The following is a 21,767-nucleotide window of genomic DNA, read 5'->3' as shown; positions in this document are numbered from 1 at the left end:
AATAAAGATTAAGGCAAAGCAGAAAAGTTGGGGGGGGGAGAAAATGTCAATTCAGCATGAGTTAAAATACAATAATAATAATACATTACAATAATAATAAAAGTAAAACTAATTACAAAATTTTATAACCTATCACAGCCAAGTAATTTGATTCATATAAACCTAATTAATGCTATAATAAATTTAGTTTAATCCTTTATCCAAGTGTAAGCAAACAAAGTTTGCGTCTGAAGTATCTTCAGGACTGAGGCAACTCGCGGTAAAGGTGGACCAAGATCTCATCACTACTTGTCTTAGTATCTCAAATAATGCAAAACACATCTCCTTATGGACATGTATAATGCTATGCATTAAGGGAAGGGCCATAACCTGGACCAGTTTTGACTTTCTTGAGGTCTCTTCACTGGGAGCAATTCCCAGAAGTGGTCATACCAAGGTGGAAGTAATGGAGAAGTCATATTTACCTATACGAGTTGCCAAAAGGTGTCTCACCTTATTATTAAATTACTCTGGATTTAGAGAAAGATGTTGGAAGTTTTTTTCCACTTTCAATTTTAAAGTTTGTGCCAGAAGATACTTCAGGCACAAACTTTATTTGCTAACACTTAGATAAAGGATTAAACTAAATTTATTATAGTCTGACCAAGTGGGAAAAAAATTCCAACATCTTTCTCTAAATCCAGAGTAATTTAATAATAAGGTGAGACACCTTTTGGCAACTCGTATATTGATTTCTCCAATACTTCCACCTTGGTATCACCACCTCTGGGTCTGGCTGCCACTGACGAGACCTCAATAAAGGTCGAAACCAGTCTGGGTAGTGGCCGTTCCCTTAATGCATTATACATGTCCACAAGGAGATGTGATTTGCATTATGGGAGATACTAAGACAAGTAATGATAAGAGCTTGGCCCACCTTTACCATGAGTTGCCTCAGTCCTGAAGATACTTCAGGTGCAAACTTTGTTTGCTTACACTTGGATAAAAAATTAAACTAAATTTATTATAGTCTAACCAAGTGAAAAAAAACTATCAACAACCTAATTAATGCTATGATAAAGTGGTTAATCCTATGGCAATCCACTCATAGGATTAACCACTTTATCATAGCATTAATTTTTGTCTGTAACCACATATATTCACTTGCTAGTTGGCAGTTTTGTAGCATGAAAATTTCAAGTTTCTGGAAGGAAAAGCCTACTATGGCAATATGAAACTAGCTAACTCACCTTCAGCTCTGAAAAGCATTTATAAAGATTCTGTGCATCCTATTGCAATATGAACCCAAGTCTTTCCAATTAAACAATACTGCTCTTACTGACTGAGCTATGAAGACTCTTATCATCATGTAGTTATGAATAAATTGTATTGTGAACATTTGTGATGTGTACATAATAACTGAACACTGTTTAGTTAATCCTTGCATTAAGGATTTGATTTAATCAGATCCAAAGATTCTATTGAAACTTATAGGTAAAATATTGTCCAAAAATAAAGTCATCATGATGACTTTATTTTGCTACAAGTTATTACTTTCTAGTAAATAAAATAAACAAAAACTCAGAAATGTATTTTAAAGTAAACAAACAAGAAAATGCTGAAAAAAATTTTAGCTGTTCGCAACCATCTCTTTTATCGCACTAGTCAATAATTCAACATCATTATCACTACTAAATTCCTGATACATACCCTCATATCAAGAAAACTGTTGATAGGAATCCAGTAATCTTCTTCAACCTTTTGGTTCTGTCCACTGCCAGACAAAGTTCTCCCCCATGATTTTCCAGCCCACTTGGTTATCTGCCTCTCCCATCCATCTCACTCCTGCAATTTGTTCCAGTTCATCCCTCCACCTTCTTCTTGAAGGTGGAGGGATGAACTGGAACAACTTGCACTGGTCGGAAGCTTTCCTTTTTAGACTCATAGGGATGTCACTTCTGAATATGTCTCTCATTATCCCATAAGCCATCCATCTCAGGTGAATTCTTTGTTCAATGTCTTTACTTTGGCAATCCTCAAAGGATAACAATTGGCCCAAATATAAATACGAAGTAACTTGTTCTATTTCATGGTTTTTGACTTTGACAGTTCTATGGTTTATGTATTTATTCCTCATTATTTTTGTTTTTTCTCTATTTATTGTTAATCCAATTACTCTGGAGGCTTCATTTAGCTGATTTAGCCTTTCTTGAATCGATCTTCAAGATTATCTGCTATTAGGACAATATCATCTACAAATTTCAGATGATGCAGCCTTTCTCCGTTTATGTTTATTCCTTTTGTTTTCCAATCAAGGCTTCTAAAGACTTCCTCTAGTGCAGCTATAAATAATTTGGGAGATATGGTAGCTTTGCCAGATGTCTTTTTGTATTGGGAACTTTTCACTGTTTTTATATAATTTAATTACAGAAGTTGCATTATTGTGAATATGTTTTAGTGCTTCAATATATGGTTTCTCAGTTCTCTGGGTTTCAAGTGCTTTTAGTGTTACAGATGTTTTAACTGAATCAAATGCTTTTTCGTAGTCTATATAGGCAAGACATAATGGTTTATTATATTCAATGGAATCCAGTAATAATGCAAACTTATTTGTTGGAAGTTTATTTTCCACTTGGTTGGACTATAATAAATTTAGTTTAATATTTTACCCAAGTGTAGGCAAACAAAGTTTACGCCTGAAGCATCTTCAGGACTGAGGCAACTCGTAGTAAGATGCTTCAGGCGCAAACTTTGTTTGCCTACACTTGGGTAAAGGATTAAACTAAATTTATTATAATGCAAACTTAATCATGAAGTACTATCATAAGAATTCTATACAATTTTCCTATGAACAGTTTTATTCCAAATTAATCTGTTCTTTATCATCATAATCTTCAGGAATTTGATGATGATGCTTATGATGATAAAGAACAGATTAATTGGACAGGATATTATGATAGTACCACATGAAAAAGTTACATCATTAATAACTTCGTCAACAGTTTTCCTCCAAATTAACCTGTTATCTGTCATGACATCAATATTATCAGATTTTATATTTTTCACTTCTCAGGCACTTTTTACTGTATCAATCCATCTAAATCTTGGTCTTTGTCTGAGTCTTTTCCCCACCATCCTGGCAAAGGACACTTCTTTTGCTAAACTTTCTTCTACCATTCTGTTTAAGTAGCCAATACCACCTGAGATTCCTGATAACACATTCCTGAATGCTAACAATATTAAAATAATTAATAGCTTTAATGGAACATGTTAACTAGGCATATTAAAATAACTTCACAGTTTACACATGTAACAAAAATTATACAGAATTTATGCAGAAACTCCAATATATTTCATCCAATGTTAGGTGAACAGCATCAGGGAGATAGACCATTAACTACACTCCAAAGACTAATCAAAACAATGAGTCATAAATCATGCATATATTAGCTATATTAGCTCATGTCTTGGTTGCAGCTGAAGTATGTGATATTACACTATTAGAGTTCAAAGGAACAATTGCAGTAAGTAGCATAGATAAAAATTATTTAAAATAATTATTAATCAACAATATTAAGTTCTTTCCTAATGTCCTCATTTTTAATATGAAACTACCATTGGTTCACTCTTCCAATCTTACTCAGATCTCTCATGTCTGTAGTCTCCAGTCTTTGATCAAGTGTTTTATTTTTAACCCAGCTCTCAGATCCATAGGCTAAAATTGGTTTGAACACTGCAAACATGCTAATTTAGTGTTCTGACTAATTCATCTCTTATTCCATATAAATGTATCCAGTTAATGTCCTACCATATCATGGCTTTGCTAATTCTTTTGGTTATTTCCCTAATTTGCCAACTTCACTAAAAACTGTGCGTAAATAGCTGAAATGTTTTATTTAATCTATAAGTTTGCCATTCAAAATGCAGTTGATGTTTTCAAAATTTCTGTCTATTTTCGTGGTTGTCTTTTTATTCATGATTTTCATATCAAATTGATTACAGTAGTTATTCAATTTAGTCAAAAAATCTTGCAGACTTAACTAGATTTATTCAGAAGTATAACTTTATCTGCATAAAGTAAGCAGCTAAGATTAATCTCTCAATTTTGATATCTGGTTTAATACCACTTTCATTTAAACCATCAAATGATATTCCTGTACCTCCTTCGATTTTAATTGCTGACTTACAATTCAAATATAGACTAAGTATTGCTTGATATAATATCTAATTTACACCATATAACTACAGCATTTTGAACAGCTTTTTCCTTAGCACCTTTTTATATGCCTTTTCCAGATCAACAAAACTTAAATACAGATCTTGGTTATATTCTCATGATTTCTCAACTATTTGTCTTAAAGCGAAAATTTGATTCTAATGACTGCTATTTGGCCTGAATCCACATTGTTATTCAGCAGGCTTCCCTTCCACAATTTTTCTTAGTCGTTTCTCAAGTATACTTGCATAAATCTTACCAGGAACACACAGTAGAAAAATTCTCTGTAATTCTCACATCATTTTTTCATATCTATCTCCATATTTGGACATTTCTGGTTGAATATCACCTACTCCAGCTGCCTTTTCCACATTTCATGTTTTTGATGGCTTTTTCTACTTCAGAATTAATATATGTTTCTGATTGCATTACTGTTGAGTGTTTTCTACCATTATGATGTCACTGCTAGTTTCATTCAGCAATCTTTCAAAATAATTACTCCAGATATCTAGGATATCCTTAGCTTCATATTTCATGTTGCCTTTATCATCATCATCACATGTCATCTTTGATGACGGCAATAGCATTAGCATGCCTGTTTAATAAGTCTTACAATAGCACTGGTTCCAAGGGGAAGGAGGGTAAAATTGTTCTGCTGCATAAAGGTGGTGATAAGGCTGTAGCTTCAAATTATAGACTAATCTGTATATCTGAAGTTGTGGTGAAGGTACTGGAGAGATTGGTGAGAAGTAGGATACAGAAATGGGTGATAATAGCAGTATTCTCTGTGGTTATCAGCATAGGTTTGTTAAAGGGAGATCATGTTTTACTAACTTACTTATGTATTATAACAAGGTGACCAATACCTTGGACAGGAGTGATGCATATACAGTGGTGTACTTAGATTTTGCAAAAGCTTTCACATGATAAACTGTTAAATAAATTGGAACAGATGGGATTAGATAACAGATTTCTGAGTTGGATCAGTGACCGACTGTCAGATAGGTATCAGAAAACGATTCCACGAATGTTTCTACGATTCCATTTTCATGTTTATGATTTTGGATTGATAATTATAATTGGCTTCATAATAAATCTTCATAACTACCTTATAACTACAGCATATTATAATTACATAATTATAATATATTATTGTATTATAATACCTTATAATTACATTATTGTAAGTTCATAAAGTAGTTATTATTATTATTATTATTATTATTATTATTATTATCCAGGCCTCCATGGAATCAAAAGACTCATCGTGGGAGGTATCTGGATACATTAATATTTTCGTAAAACTATTATATCATTTCACCAAATCTATATCACAAAAATATCTTGCCATGAATCTTTAAATTCTTAGTTATTCTGAGTATTTGGTCACAGGATTTTTTAAAACACAATGAAAGTTCAGAGCTTACTAAGTTTATATCTTCTGTGCTGATGGCCAAATAGCCATAAAGCCAAATGGCATATGACTTGTCTTTGTTAATAATAAAATAATGATTTAAGATTAGGTTTGCAGCATTTTCTTTCAATTACTTCTGCAATTGAAAGGAAATCCATTTGAATGGATTCAGGATTTTCATTCAAGCTGTTGTTACTGATGATGAAACAATTTCATCTATGGGCAACACCAGGGATTTTTAGTGAAATCCATGATCAGAACAACTTTCTTCTTCCTCACATTTATTTTCATTCAGAAATACTTGATAAAATAGCATCATTCTATGGTTAAATTAATGAAAACTGCTTCTCTGACTACCTTCAAAGAATGGAGTAATATTATTTAAATTTAATATTATTTAAATTTAAAATTATTTAATAATAAAATTAAGATATTTGGAGGCTATAAGACTTTCAGATTTTCTGTCTCTGTCATTGTACTATTCTCATTAAACAGAATGGGCACTGCTATCCACTGTAAATATTAAGACATTTCTAGTGAAATTTGCAATATTGTCCATTTTACTAAGTCACATTTTATGTTACTATGATAATACTAAGCACCCTGGCAGTACTAGCTTTGCCTGTTCACCTGGATTGAGTATGAGAGAAAATATTTTGCACTTAGCTGGAAAGCCACAGATTCTGTTGCTAATGTAAGTTCTTGCATTAATGCTAGTGCAGTATTTCTTCTCTTTGTAATTTTGATTAAATTTATCTACAGCCTTAATTGGGCAATGATGATTTATTTGAAAACATGAGAGCAGTAATGGTGTATTTGGTAGATTTCTTATTGCTTTCCACAGTAAATATTTTGAACTTCTACAGCAGTAAATGTCAGGCAATCTTTACTTTATCCTCATAATGCTAACGATCAGTCTTGTTTCATGGACACTTGCTAATCATGTCTTCTTAGAACAGAACGGATAACTGAGTTCTCATTCAGAACATTCATATAGTCAGCATAATGGGGTTAATTGGTTATTTTGGACTGATGGCTGAAGCAACTAAGGGTATCAGGCCATTACATTATGATTGTAAGTTGCATGTGTTCTTCTGGCCAGTTTGCCTCTTCTGCCAAATGTAAACCCTGAAACTCCAGTATAAAACCTGATAACTCACCTTCAGTTTTTTGAAAAGCCTTAATAAAATTTCTTTGCATCCTAGATTTATTGTTATTCATATGGGGGGTTCGCCCTCCTTCTCACCCCATCCCTTGGGGGGTTGAACCCACCTAATGTAGGATTAAGTGTGTGTGTGTGTGTATATATATATATATATATATATATATATATATATACGAGGTGTGACAATCTAATTCCCGGAATGCACTTGTAAAAACACCTAAGTTCAGAACTATACATTAATGGCTACTGTCGCCTTCGAAGTACTTCCCTTGTGCACTTATATGCTGGTTTAGATTGTGTTCCATTTTTGAAAACAGGCCTGAAACTCTTTTTCTGGAATACTCTTGAGTTCCTTTATCACATTATGCTGAATATCAGCAATGTCAGAAAATCTTCATCCTTTTAGCGCAATCTTTAATTTTGGAAACAGCCAGAAATCAAAGGGAGCTAAGTAGGGTGAATAAGCAGGATGACCTAATTCAGTAATTGATTTTTTGGCCAGAAACTCTCTCACTATGAGTGCACTATGGCTTGGCACACTGTCGTGATGGATGTTCCACCTTCAGCCACAACTCAGGCCTTTTTCTCTGAACAGAATCTTGTAATCTTTTCAGCACCTCTAAATAGCATTGTTTTTTGACCATTTGTCCCTGTTCAATGAATTCATAGTGGACTATCCTCTTATGATCAAAGAAACACACCAGCATGGCCTTGAACTGTGAACGTGACAAATGTACTTTTTTTCCGACATGACGAACTTGGGGTTTCTACTTCATACTCTGGTGTTTTTTTTGGGAACATACTGGAAGCACCAGGTTTCGTTACTTATAATTACTCTTAGAAACGTGCTTATTTGCAGAAAGATCAGTCGCAACTTGAAGTCGCCGCCACTTCTGTTTGTCAAGATCGAGGCACAAACTTCACAGAAATCTTTCGCATACCCAATTCTTCAGTTAAATTTACCCTGACTGTTTCTTGATTCATTTGCAATTCATCAGCCATTAATCGCATACTTAATCATCTGTCAGACCATACCAAATCTCGCACCATGTTCACATTTGCACCCGTCATGTTTGTTTTTGGCTGCCCACTTCTGGGGTCGTCATTCACATCTTCTTGCCTACCTTTGAATCTCTTATGCCACTCAAAGACACAATTTTTTCAGAGCATCCACACCATATGCCACTTCCAACAGCTCCAAGGTTTCAGTAGCAGTTTTGCTCCATTTCACACAAAATTTGATGTTAACATGCTGCTCCAAATTTCGATCACACATTTTTATGCCAGAGTTTACATGCAGATCTCTAATGTTTTTGCAATAGCCAACTAGCAAATGGGATGGCAAGTGACTCCAATCAAATCACCACACGGGCGACACTAAGCGACCGTGCCAGGAATTAAATCATAACACCTCATTCACAGGATTTTAGCAATGGTTTTTCAAAACTTTGTTCCTTAAAGTTAGATCAACTTCGATAATTAAATTCCTATTTTATTTTATCTACCATAATAAAAAGAGTAATTTCTGAATCATGAGAGAAAAGTTCTTCATGCAGTAAATTTACTGAATATCAACTGCACTGTTCATATTGATTTCAGTGAAAATAATAAAAGCAGTTAGTCCTGAGAGATTTTTTTACTAATATTTGCTCCTAGTGTCACTTTACATTCCTTTGAAATTTCATTATATAGTAAATCAGTGCTTTTTTTTTTTTTTATTCAACCCAAACTCCTCTATTATTACTACTTTTCTGCTTAAATGAGTTTGACTATTAATTTAAAGCAAGGATTTTTTTCAGCATTATGAATCTGGTGTCACGAAACAATCTGGTGTGAGATTAAGGCCAGTATGACAAAATATACAACTGATTGTTGCTATAGGCCAGGGAGTTCCACATGTGATCTGGAAGACATGCATCGCCAAATTAGTACAAGGAATACAGATTGAGTGATTGTTATGGGGGACTTCAACTATGGAGTATACACTGGAAGAAAGAAAGATCACATGGCAGGAAGAAAATGGAATTTATACACGTACTAAAAGATAATTACTTGATGCAGCATGTGATGGGGGGGGGGGGGGACAAGGGATATGAAAGTATTGGACCTGGTCACAGAATCAGAAGAGCTATCCATAACCAAGGTGGCAACATTGCCTCCAATTGGTGAAAGTGACCATGCGGTCTTGACTTAGGAGATTGTAAATAAAAAATGAGGAATATTCTACCAAGAAGGGGTATTTGTCAAACTACAAGGCAGGCGATTATCACATGCTTAGAAAAAAGCTTAAATGTAGTTAAGGGTCATCAAGAGGAAGCAGTATGAAATTGTATACATAGGGTAAGGAGTGTTAATCAGGTAGGAGTTAGATGGATGAGTAATATTAAGCACAAGCTCCAGAAGAAGAAAATGCTATGAAGGGTATATAAAGAGAAAGATGACCAGCAAACTCATGAACAGTACAAGGCATAGGCAAGAAAGGTGACTAGGATGGCAAGGAAGGCAAAATCAGATTATGAGAAGAATCTAGCCAAGCAGGAAATCCCAAAGAGATCTTTTGATATGTGGCAAGTAAGAGGAAGCATGACTATGGAAGATTAACCTTAATGAGTGATGATGGTCACAAGGAGGCAGAAGCACAGAAGCAGATAAAATACGAGGGTGGTCTGAAAAGTTCTCGGCCTCAACCGTAGATGGCAACACTATCGGCACGATTTTTTTTCCTAAGTTGGTACACTATCATAAGCATCTATGTAAAATTGCAAGTCATTCTATCAAGAAGTTTGTTTTATACATATGTCTGAAGCAAAAGTTGTCTTCATCCCTTGAAATGGATAAAATTGAATATTGTGGGTTCTAAAATTCTTTGTAAAAGAAGGTTTAACGCCAAAAGAAATTCATTTGAAGTTCATAAAAGTTTATGCGCACTCTTCTCCTTCGTTTTCGACAATTAAGAAATGGGCTGCAGAGTGTAAATGTGGCCATACCAGCCTTGAAGATGATCCACGTGAAGGATGTGCAAAAAGCATAACAACACCAGAAATCACTGATTGAGTGCATGATATGGTATTGAATGACTGCCGAGTCAAAGTGCATGAAATTGCAGAGACTATAGGCATTTCAAAAGAACGTGAAGGATATATTTTGCATGCAGAATTACAAATGAAAAAGCTTTGATTTTTTTTTTGATCTGCTGTGAGCGCTTGCTTACGGCAGATCAAAACGCGCTTGCATGAAAATCTCTGAACAGTACTTGAAGCATTTTAACAAGAATAAAACTGATTTTGTGTATCGATTTATTACTATGGATGAGACTTGGATTCACCATTACCCACCAGAATCCAAACAGCAGTCAAAACAGTGGACAAAAGCCAGCTGTTCAGCGCCAAAGAAGACAAAGTTGGTTCCGTCAGCAGGAAAGGTCATGGCATCGATGTTTTAGGATGCGAAAGGCATTTTGTTTATTAATTATCTTGAAAAGGGTAAAACAATAACCGGGAAATATTATTCTGATCTTTTAACCAGACTAGACAAAAAAATTCATGAGAAAAGACCCGGTTTGCAGGAAAAAATCATCTTTCGTCAGGACAATGCACCTACCCACAAAGGTGTTTTGGCAATGGGAAAATAGGGATCTGCACCATGAATTGTTGGAACATCCACCCTATTCCCCAGATTTGGCTCCTTCTGACTTCTATCTCTTCCCAAAACTAAAACTCTTCCTCGCTGGTCAGCGTTTTTCTTCGAATCAAGAGGTCATTGCAGCTGTAGAGGGGTATTTCGCAGATCTTACTGAGAACCACTACAGGGACAGGTAATTTTGCTGGAGCATTGCTGGAATAAATGTATTAGTCTTAAGAGAGATTATGTTGAAAAATAAAAATAATTTTGAAATTATAAATTCGTTCTTTCGTTGTTAGGCCAAGAACTTTTCAGACCACCCTCGTAGTCGAGTTACTGAGTAACCACTTTGCAAGAATATATCATCCCAGTGATTATTGCTTTAACTTATGTGACAGACATCAATGTGGGAAAAGAGGTAGATGAATTGGAGGTTATTAGGATATTGCAGTATCTCAATGTAAACAAAGCTGTCGGATTAGATGGGATATCAGCTTGGGTTTTGCGAGAATATGCAAAAGAATTGGCAATGCCTTTGTTTAGTCTGTTCTCTGGTAGAGTTCCAAGGGAATTTGGAACTCTGGCAGAGTTCCAGGTTGAAAGAGGGCAAAATAATTCACTTGTATAGGGGAGGTTATAAGATACAGTAGCAAATTATAGACCAATCAGTATTCAGATGTGGTGGTAAAAGTACTAGAAAAATTGGTAAAAAAAGAAAATTCTAGAATGGGTAGATAAAAATATGATACTGTATGAGGGTCAATATGGCTTTGTGAAGGGTTGATCATGCCTTAGTAATTTACTAACTTTTTATAATAGAGTAACAGCTGAGTTGGATAAATGAAATGGTTACATGATGATTTTGCTGGATTCTGCAAAGACATTTGACAGAATACCATATGTATCTCTGTTAAGCAATTAAAACAAATGGGGATGGTTAAGTGTATAAGAGGGTGGCTGCTGGATATCAAAAAGTGGTATATGGAGGGCCAGAATTGAGACAAAAACAGGTGAATAGCGATGTGCTGCAAGATTCGGTGCTGGGACCATTGCTGTTTAATTTGAACATAAATGATATAGGAAATAACCCGAAAGAAAATATTCAGTTGTTTGCTGACGATTGAAATTATCTGGTTAAGTGAATAAGAGGGTGGCTGCTGGACTGATATCAAAAAGTGGTATATGGAGGGGCAGAATTGAGACGATGTGCTGCAAAATTCGGTGCTGGGACCATTGCTGTTTAATTTGAACATAAACGATATAGGAAATAACCCAAAAGGAAATATTCAGTTGTTTGCTGATGATTGAAATTATGTAGAGTAATAGTTAATCATGGCCATGTAGAGAGCTTAAGATGATTTAAATAGGTTGTCAGCATGGACAAAAGTTAATGGGTATCAGTTTAATGTCGAGAAATGCAAAGTTATGCATTTTGGGATAAATAGTTTACAAGCCATGTATCACAGTGACGGCACTGTGCCACAGGAAACAGATGAAGCTAAAGATTTAGAGGTTGTGGTGGTAGATAGAGAGTTAAAGTTTAGAGGGCATATTGCTAAGGTTATAAGGTAGCCCATAAAATTACTTGGCTACTGAAGAACACGTTAACAAGTAGAGAAAAGAAATGTCATTCCTCGTTATATGGCTTTGATACGCCAACATCTGGATTACTGTGCTCAAGCCTGATCGGTGGAGAGGATTCAGAGGTGAGTGACCAAGATGGTGAGTGGCCTGTGGAATGTTCCATATGAGGACAGATTGAAGGTGTGTGGATTGCAGAAGTTGGTTAATAGGATAAAAAGAGGGGATATGATAGAAACATTTAAGTTGCTTAAAGGAGATGCAGGAGAAATGTTTCAGCACTTGACTAGAGGGATCAGAACAAGGGATCATCCCTGGAAACTGAATTAAGGTGTGGTTAGTAGGGATGTGAGGACTGGATTTTTTGCTTGGAGAGTTGTGAATGAGTGGAATGGGTTGCCAGAGTCAGTTGTGAGTGTTTTTTCTGTTAATAGGGGTCAAAGAAGGTATGAAAGATTTTGTGGATAGATTGGGTCTCTCATGATGAGTCTTCGGACTCCATGGAGGTGCCCGTATTATATTAATAATAATTATTATCTTTGTTTTTTAGTGTTTTTAATGATTGCTAAATATAACAGGATAAGTTGAGCTAACCTGAACCTGCTTAGTTATCGGTGTTAAAATCTTAGTTTGCTCTCTGCTAATAATATCCTTGTTGAAATCATTTCTTAAATTATTGCTTACTTTGGCAACATTATGTAATAAAGTGAAGACTCTCCTAATCTCTAATTCTGTCACATTTATATGTTCTCTGGCTTTTTTTTTTTTTTTTTTCAGGAGCATCAATCAATGTTTATGAAAGGACAAGTTCTACACTTCTATATAAGACTAGCTAAAAGCATTTAAGCTAAAGTAATTATTGCAATAACTTTTAAATTAACATAAATAAATTTATAATAGAGCCTCCATAACTCAGTCAATATAGACAAAGCTCTTTGGTCAGAAAGACCTGGGTTTGATTCCCATGAGTTAGCCAGTCTCATACGGAGGTAAGGGGTTTTTTCACCTGGAAACTAGGGTTTTTCATCCCCCAGAATAGACAAACCGGCCCAGTGAACACACACTTCTACAGTCATAAAAAATTGTCCCCCTCTCCAAATGCCAGACTCTGCAACAAGCCAGTTGGTGTTTCCCACAGTCGCATAATCATAAATCATAGCGGACCCTGCACCTAAGCAGGATAAAAGCATTATAAAGAGGAAGAAGAAGATAAATGAATTAATAATATACTTTTCTTGTCAAGTACTATATCCTGTAAAAATAAATAAAATAAAATCATATTATGTTACTTTCTTTTCTGTTCTTTTAAATAACTTATAGTGAAAGTCATTTATACATTATTTCCCAGGACATTTTACTTTTTTTTTTTTTGCCTTCAGTTTTTTTTAATGGTATTCAATTAATAATGTGAACATTTCCAAAACAAAATGAACACTAACCCAAACAGAAGAAGCATAATGTATCCTAGCTGGTGGTTTCCAGTTACCTGGAATTAGACAATCATTGATCTTTATCTCTAAACAATGGTGAACATTATCAATCTGAAAAGGAAAAATAAATAAATAAATAAAAATTACTGAATAAATTATAAATTAAATATAAATAATTTAAGAAGATTAATAATTTATTGGCCCAATAAAGTTGAAAGTAAATTAAGAACTTCCTTTGGAATAACCCCCCCCCCCCCCACCAACCACCATCACACTGGTTTTCCCTCTGAGCACAACCTCCAACTCTTTAAAAAACACATCGATATGAAATATTAAAATTTCCACAATTTTAAAGCAATAATGGCAAAACAAAACATGAATTTGTTTACAATATTCCTGGACCAAAAAGTACATAGCAGAATGATCTGAAAGGTCCCATCATTTTCTTGTTGATAAGTTAATGATCATTGTATTTCACCATACCAATGTTTCTTCTACTAATCAGAGAATTCTAAACAATAAGTAGAAGATGAATACTCAATCAACAGGGATCAGAAAAAACGAGGAAACAACAACAGATCCAACATTAAACATAGAGATAATTTACTTGAATGAGAGGCATTTTCTTTTATGTAGAGTGATATAGGTAATCTTCAAAATGAAAAACTGGACAATGCGAATTATTTGTGCCTATGATCCCAATGAAGGTGAAGAAATCAAGGAAGAAAATATAGGAATATTTCAAGTCACTAGAAAGAGTACATAACATAAAGAAATGAGTAAAAGTTGGTCCTTGATGAAGACTGCAGCATGAGAAATGAATCCCAAACTACAGAATTCAAGTTCCATGTTTAAATTTCCATAGCTGTTGCTGTTATTCATGTTGAAGTTTCTGGAACATAAAACTATGTGGACACTGAAATGTAAACAAATAATTTATTAGCTTAAATTAATTATTTACAGCTGACATTTCGGTAGCATAAGCTAGCATTATCAGAGGCAATTTAACACTAAGCAATTAGTAAAACAAACTAAAATGACCTGTATATCAAGGACAGTCACATGCATGGAGGGTGACAGTGGCAATCTTTGTGGTAATTACTGTTGTTAATGCTGATGGGTAGGTAGGGCTGTGTGCCAAAATCTGTTTAAAATCATACCATTTGTCCTTCTCTTCACAGTGAGGTCACTGCCGCAGTGTGCAGTTTCTGACCATGGCATAATTGGACCCTACTTCATTGAAGAGGGTGGTGTAACCATGACCATGAATAGCAAATGCTACATCGAGGATATAGCATTTGGTTCCATTCACCCAGGATTCGTATAGGATGTGCCATGCCAAAAACCTTCCAATTTCATGCAGAGGTATTCCAATAGGATGGAGCAACCTGTCACACATCATGTGGTTCTAGAACCTATTTATCAGAACACTTCCCTGGGAGGCTCATTTCAAGGTTCACAGAATTCCCATACCCTTCACATTCTCCTGATCTCACATCACTTGATTCCTTCATTTAAGGTATATTGAAGGAAAGGGCCACCTTCAAACCATGAACTAAGGGATAAAATTACATGATATATCCAGTAGATGTTCCAACCCTTGTACTCCAAGATGACAGAGAACCTTTACATGCGCTACAAAAAACTTGTCTTGAAAGACATGGTGTGCCCATTTCAAGCTTGTACTCTACCATAGTTAATGCTTTTATTCAACCAAGATTCCACCAATAGTTATGGATGTATATATCATCATGTGCAAACATATATTTCTTTGCTAATAAACCTGTTTTATTCCATGACATATATTGCTGTAGTTATTCGGCACTTTTTTTTTTTTTTTTTTCTTGTGCCATACTGTATTTTTCATATCATATAATTTAGTTTATGTTATACGAGGGTGGTCTGAAAAGTTCTAGGCCTAGATCATAGATGGCAACACTATCAGCAATTTTTTTTTTTTTTCTAAATTGGTACATCTGTCATAAGCATCCATGTGAAATTGCAAGTCATTCTATCAAGTAGTTTGTTTTGTACAGCTGTCTGAAGCAAAAGTGTTGTCTGTATCATTTGAAATGAATAAAATTGAGTATCGTGTGGTTATAAAATTCTTTGTAAAAGAAGGTTTAATACCAAAAGAAATTCATTCGAAGTTCATAAAAGTTTATAAGCACTCTTCTCCTTTGTTTTCAACAATTAAGAAATGGGCTGCAGAGTTTAAATGTGGCCGTACCAACCTTGAAGGTGATCCATGTGAAGGACATCCAAAAAGTGTAACACCACCAGAAATCATTGATCAAGTGCATGATATGGTATTGAATGACTGGCGAGTCAAAAGTGCGTGAAATTGCTGAGACTATAGGTATTTCAAAAGAATGCGTAAGATATATTTTTCATGAAGAATTGCAAATGAAAAAACTTTGCACAAAGGTCTCTTCCCAAAACTTGCTCACAGCAGATCAAAAATGCACTCCATGAAAATCTCTGAACAGTGCTTAGAGCATTTTAACAAGAATAAAACTGATTTTGGCATCGATTTATTACTATGGAAGAGACTTGGATTCACCATTACACACATCCAAATAGCAGTCAAAACAGAAGCTGGTTATTCAGTGCCAAAGACAAAGTCAGTTCCATCAGCAGGAAAGATCATGGCAGCGGTGTTTTAGGATGCTAAAGGCATTTTGTTTATTAATTATCTTGAAAAGGATAAAACAATAACCGGCAAATATTATTCCGATCTTTTAACCAGACTAGATGAAAAAATTTGTGAGAAAAGACCTGGTTTGCAGAAGAAAAAAATCATCTTTCATCAGGACAATGCACCTACCCACAAAGGTGTTGGCAATGGGAAAATTAAGGGATCTGCACTATGAATTGTTGGAACATCCACCCTATTCCCTAGATTTGGCTCCCTCTGACTTCTGTCTCTTCCCAAAACTAAAAATATTCCTCGCTGGTCAGCATTTTTCTTCAAATCAAGAGGTGATTGCAGCTGTAGAGGGGTATTTTGCAGATCTTACTGAGAACCATTACAGGGACAGGATAATGGCACTGAAATAAATGTATATTAGTCTTAGGGGAGATTATGTTGAAAAATAAAAATAATTTTGAAATTATAAATTCATTTTTTCATTGTTAGGCTGAGAACTTTTTCAGACCACCTATTATTACTTTTATTATTGAATATTACTTTCTTTATGTTCATTAATCTTATTTTAATTTCTCTTATAACTAAAAAATGGTCTGTATAAGTATCTGTTCCTTGCACTGAGCTGACATTCAAAAGAGATCCTCTCCATTTTCTTTGTATCATGAAATGATCGATTTGGTTATATGAGGGCGGTTCCATAAGTTTCTGGCCTGACTAACTTTTAGAGGTGATAGAAAGAAAACAACTGTATCATTTTTCAACATAATCTTCCTTTACTTCAACAAACTTTTTATATCTTTGAATTAACATTTCTATGCCCTTGAAAACATAGTCTGTACTTTTGTCTGCAAAATGGCCTAAAACTGTATCTTTCACCTCAATGTCATCTGCAAATTTTCTTTCTCGAAGGTCTTCTTCAGTTTCAAGAAGAGGCAGTAGTCACTAGGTGCTAGATCTGGGTTGTAGGGCAGGTGTCCAATCTCCTGGAAGCCACAGTCCTTCACTGCAGCCTTCGCAATAATAGCCATATGGACTGGAGAATTTTTGTGAAGCAGGCATACACCATAACTCAACATTTCTCATCTCTTCTCCTTTATGGTGCGTGCAGTTTGTGCAGGAGTGAAACATAATATTCTGCATTCACAGTGGTATTTCTTTCCTTGAAGTCAATCAAGAGAATTTCCTGGCAATCCCAAAAGATTACTGCCATGATCTTTGTGGACTGAGTGACTTTGGCTTTTCTCAGCAGTGCTTCGCCTGGAAAGAGGATCATAATAAAGGACCATGGTTTCATCCCTGGTGACAATGGATTCCGGCACTTCTCTCTGATTCCCTAAGCAAAGCTCTAAAAACTTGCAGGAACAGGTCACATGATGCTCCTTCTGAATTGAAGAGAGAAGTTGGGGCACGCTGTTCGCACCCACCTTGCTCTGACCTTCGTCATGTGAAGTCATAATGAATGATGCAAAAGACGGTTGTTGCAGAAAGCCCCAAACTTGCTGAGATTTCTTTGAACTTCAGTCATCTCACTGGGCTATTCCTTCTTAACAAGAGAGAAATTTTCCTCAGTCATCACTTCCAGAGACTGACCATCACGAGGATCATCTTCGATGCTCTCTCTTTTCCTATGCAAAACTGGTTATCCCATTCTTTCATGGTGGAACATGAAGGAGAAGCTTCTCCATAAACATCATCCAATTGCTGTTTTAAAGCACTTGAAGAAAGCCCTTCTTTGGTGAGAAACTTTATCATAGCACGGTACTCAATTTTTAATATTACAGTCACTTAGCGTGCTATGTGTTAGTCAGAAGAATGCCTTCAACTGAATGATGCAGGTAGTTGAAACTGGTACACTAAGCTCCCATAGATAGTGCTATCTGTCACGTTTTAAAATTGGTGCGAATTTTGTATGTCAGACCAGAAACTTTTGTAACCTACCTTGTACGTTTTTCTATCGTGTTATCCATGTTACTTCATGTATATTTTTATGCCTAAAGATGGATCCACCTATTACTAATTCATTTGCCATGCAGTAAAACCTCTCCATTTTCCTTTATATTTTTTATACCTTCTTTTCCCATTATCATTTCTCAACCTGTATGATCATTTCCTATTTTAGCATTTAGATCCCCCATTACTATAATTATATCTCTAGGATTTGTGTCATGTACTATTTTTTTTAATATATCATAAAATTCATATTTTTCTTTTTCATCTGCATTATTACTTGGTGCATATACACTCAATGGACAAAAGATTAGATATACCTACCTAACAGCATGTCCTCTAGCACAAATAACAGCCTGTACTCTCTGAGCCATTGACTCCACCAGATGCCAGTGGGTTGCTGGAGGTAATTCCAGCCATGTCTTGCAGCATTGTCCACAACAGTGCATCATAGACATTGGTCCCGGAAACATGGATCTGATGTCTTGCTCTATGGCATCACAGAGAGATTCAATGTTCCTTGTTCAATGTTGAATATTCCTTGAGCCATGCCATGGTTGAGGCCTGGTGGAGGAGCGCATCGTTCTGCTGAAACAGACCATCAGCTGCAGGATGCATGAAGGCCATGAAAGTGTGAAGACCAGAATGAGCTGGCTGATCACTTACACACTTTCATGGAAGTTTGTAGGTAATCAGCCAGCACATTCTGGTTGCTCGCAGCATTTAAGGACCTCTCCAGACCACTAAGGAACCTAATATGTTGCATGAGAAGGATCCCAAATCATCACAGAGCCACCACCTTGAACAGAGCTTACCTGACATGATGGGGCCATAGCCTCATGCTGTCGAGGCCTCACCCTCGACAACTGATAATGGAATTCATCAGATGACACGTCTGGTCCATTCTGCAGAGGTCCAGTTTTGATGGTCCCACCACCAGGCAAGGTGCAATGCCCAATGATGAGCTATCAACAGTGGTACACGATTAGAGCATCAGCTCCTGTAGCCCACTGATGCTGCTTGGACCTCCAAAATTGAAACTGGATGTGATTTGTGCCACATTGTCCTGCGGTTGGTCTGTACAAGCCTGGACAGTCTAAGTCGACCCCAGGTCATAAAAGGTGTGTGGTTGACCACCACTTGCTCATTAAGTGCTGGTATGCCCATTGAAGGTATACTCATGGTAGACCCTTGATAAGGTTGCCCTCGGGATCCCTAAGGATCTTACTAATAGCCCATCTGTCTTGTGCCAATAATATGTCCATGATCAAAGTCTATAAGATCACCACATTTACTCATGATCATTGATTGCAATACACTGTTGGGAAGTCCTGAAGTCTGCCTATTTACCATCTACGTTCAGTTTGGGTAAATTTCACTCTGTGCAGGGGGATGTCAGTGTCAACTTTCCATCACCTCTATCTCTAATGTTTTGTCCACTGAGTATACATTTATAATTGTCACTTTATAGAATCTTGAGTTACATCTTGCTCTTATGCATCTTTCTGTAATTGGTTCCCATTTCTATCATTACAGTGCGGCTCTTGTTTTACTAGACATCATTATTGTCACTCCTTTTGCATATGCACTATCATCATCATCTTTGTTTCCAACATACATTATTGTTTCTCCTGAACTCAACTAGACCAATCCTGTCCCTTCCATCTTGTCTCGCTTATTCCCAATATTGCAATTTTGTAGTCTTTCATTTCTTTGGCTATATTGGCTGCTTTTGAAGTTTCATACATAGTTCTCACATTCCAATATCCAATTTATATTGTATTTTTTTTTGGCTTTCCAAATAATTTGCATGTCTATTTTGGTTTGTGTATCTTGATGAATTTTCTGTTGTCTTGTGTCTTGACAAATTTTCTAGTTTCTCCATAAGAGCATTCACTAGGGGATGTCATTCTCAACAGTTTGTCTTCATTTAGTATTAGATTTTGGTCAGGTTTTTCTGTGGTCCTGGTTTCCACAGCAAAGCACTTTTTTTTTTTAAGAGGATGAGTTACTAGCCGTTTGCTCAACTGGGCTTGGAATCATGGCTAGCTTCACTTTTAACTTGGAAAGGGAAAAATTATGCAACAGTTTTGAATAATAAAAAAATAAGTATATGTAATTATGAGAGACTAAGAAAGCAGCTTGAAGTACTCCCTTGATATGAAAAATTGCATAGAGGAATCAGCACTGTATGAGGAAATAGCTAGAGGATGTCTAAAAGCAACTATATCCCTAAGATTAGAAGAACAAATCACATCGAAGTTAAATGGATGAATAATTAAAATAAAAAGAAAATGTAGTGAATCTAATACCAGGGAGAAAGGTGAAAACCAGGCCCAAGAACAGAATAAAAAAGCAAGCTAGGAGATTGAAAGCTATGGTGAAAAGATGAAATCAGAATGTCAAAAGAAGTGAAAGGAAAAGCACAGAGAGAGAGAGTGAGAATGTTTTTACTACATGGCAATTAAAAGGGAAAATAACCATGGAAGAATAAACCTTAGAGAATGTGGGAGGCAGAAGAGTGTTGGAATACAAGAATAATTGGCATTCAGGATATATACATGGGAAGGTACACATCTATATAACATGAATGTCAGAAAGGCATTAGCTATACTGAGATGGAACTATGTAAGAAGACAGATGTGGATGATGCATAGATAAGCTTAGGTATAAATGGTTATTCATAATAGTGCTTTATGATATAAACAACACAGTATAAAATATATTATTTATTTATTGAACATACAAATCAGAAGCTAACAACTGTCTCCTCTTTCTGGACACACACACACCAATTAAACGACTACCAAATAGTTCATTTTCCTTTTCAATTTATAGTAAAGCCACACAGTGGAAAGTAATTTCATAAGCTTTCATTTTCCAAATTATGGATTCTACAACCGTGTTATAAGTAACTCTTTTTATTATCCCGATGTTTCGATCTTCATATCAAGCTCATCATCTGGAGCAAACACAAATATACAAGGCAAGCTAAGTTACATTACAAACCGTAAGCTAGAGAAACAATGATTTGATCACATGTTTGATCACAGTAGAATCTAATGGCATGAATGACCTCTAGTGAAAAAAAAAAATATATTTATAAATTACATCAAGCTAGATTTAATTTAAGATAACCTGCATAAACATTTTTTCTTATAGATAGGTTTCTTTCATTAACAATGATGTCCTATTTATAGTATTATAATTGTTATTTTTGATTTAGGATCCTGGATTTACTACAGTCCTGTTTATAGTTGTTCTTAGAGAGGAAGGTTCCATTGGTTGAATATATGCCTCCCATATGTATGGGATTTTTAGACCTTCACTATTGTTCAGATTGGGGTGGTTGATAACGATCTCACAGGCTTCCTTAAATTTGCGTTCATACTATGTTTTGGTGTGATGTAGACAACTAGTGCTTTTCCAGTCAATTTTATGTAAGGTGTTCACAGGGCATGATCAGAAAGGCCAGCTTCACCATAATTATTATATTTAATATGTCGTTTATGTTCTTTTTGTCTGATAGGAATTGTGCATCCTGTTTCTCCTATATATGGTATGTTACAGGTGCAATGAATACAATATACTCCAGGGTGGGCCAGCAGGGGGAGTGGGTCTTTGGATGAGTTGAGTAAGCTTCTTAATTTTGCAGGGGGGTTTAAAGGTGGCTTTGAGGTTGTATTTCTGTAGTACTCTGTTTATTTTGTCTGATGTCCCCTTTAATGTAGGAAATAGTTATAGTTTTGTTGTAGTCTGGTTTG

General features: G+C 35.5%; 1 protein-coding gene across 1 annotated transcript in view; it reads right to left on the bottom strand.

Annotated features, from left to right (window-relative positions):
* Nucleotides 1–21,767, bottom strand: part of RabGGTa (Rab geranylgeranyltransferase subunit alpha) — a 268,975-nt gene that overhangs the window by 80,077 nt on the left and 167,131 nt on the right. The window contains exon 8 of the mRNA XM_090397695.1: nucleotides 13,416–13,517. Coding sequence (XP_090253821.1) covers nucleotides 13,416–13,517 — 102 coding nt within the window. The remainder of the gene's footprint in view (nucleotides 1–13,415; nucleotides 13,518–21,767) is intronic.

The sequence above is a fragment of the Typopeltis vanoorti genome, chromosome 9, assembly GCF_054136105.1.
Source record: "Typopeltis vanoorti isolate ZY-2024b chromosome 9, IOZ_Tvanoo_1.0, whole genome shotgun sequence".
Lineage (NCBI taxonomy): Eukaryota > Metazoa > Arthropoda > Arachnida > Uropygi > Thelyphonidae > Typopeltis > Typopeltis vanoorti.
Note: the sequence above shows the minus strand (reverse complement) of the source record. Positions and strands in the feature narration are given on the sequence as shown.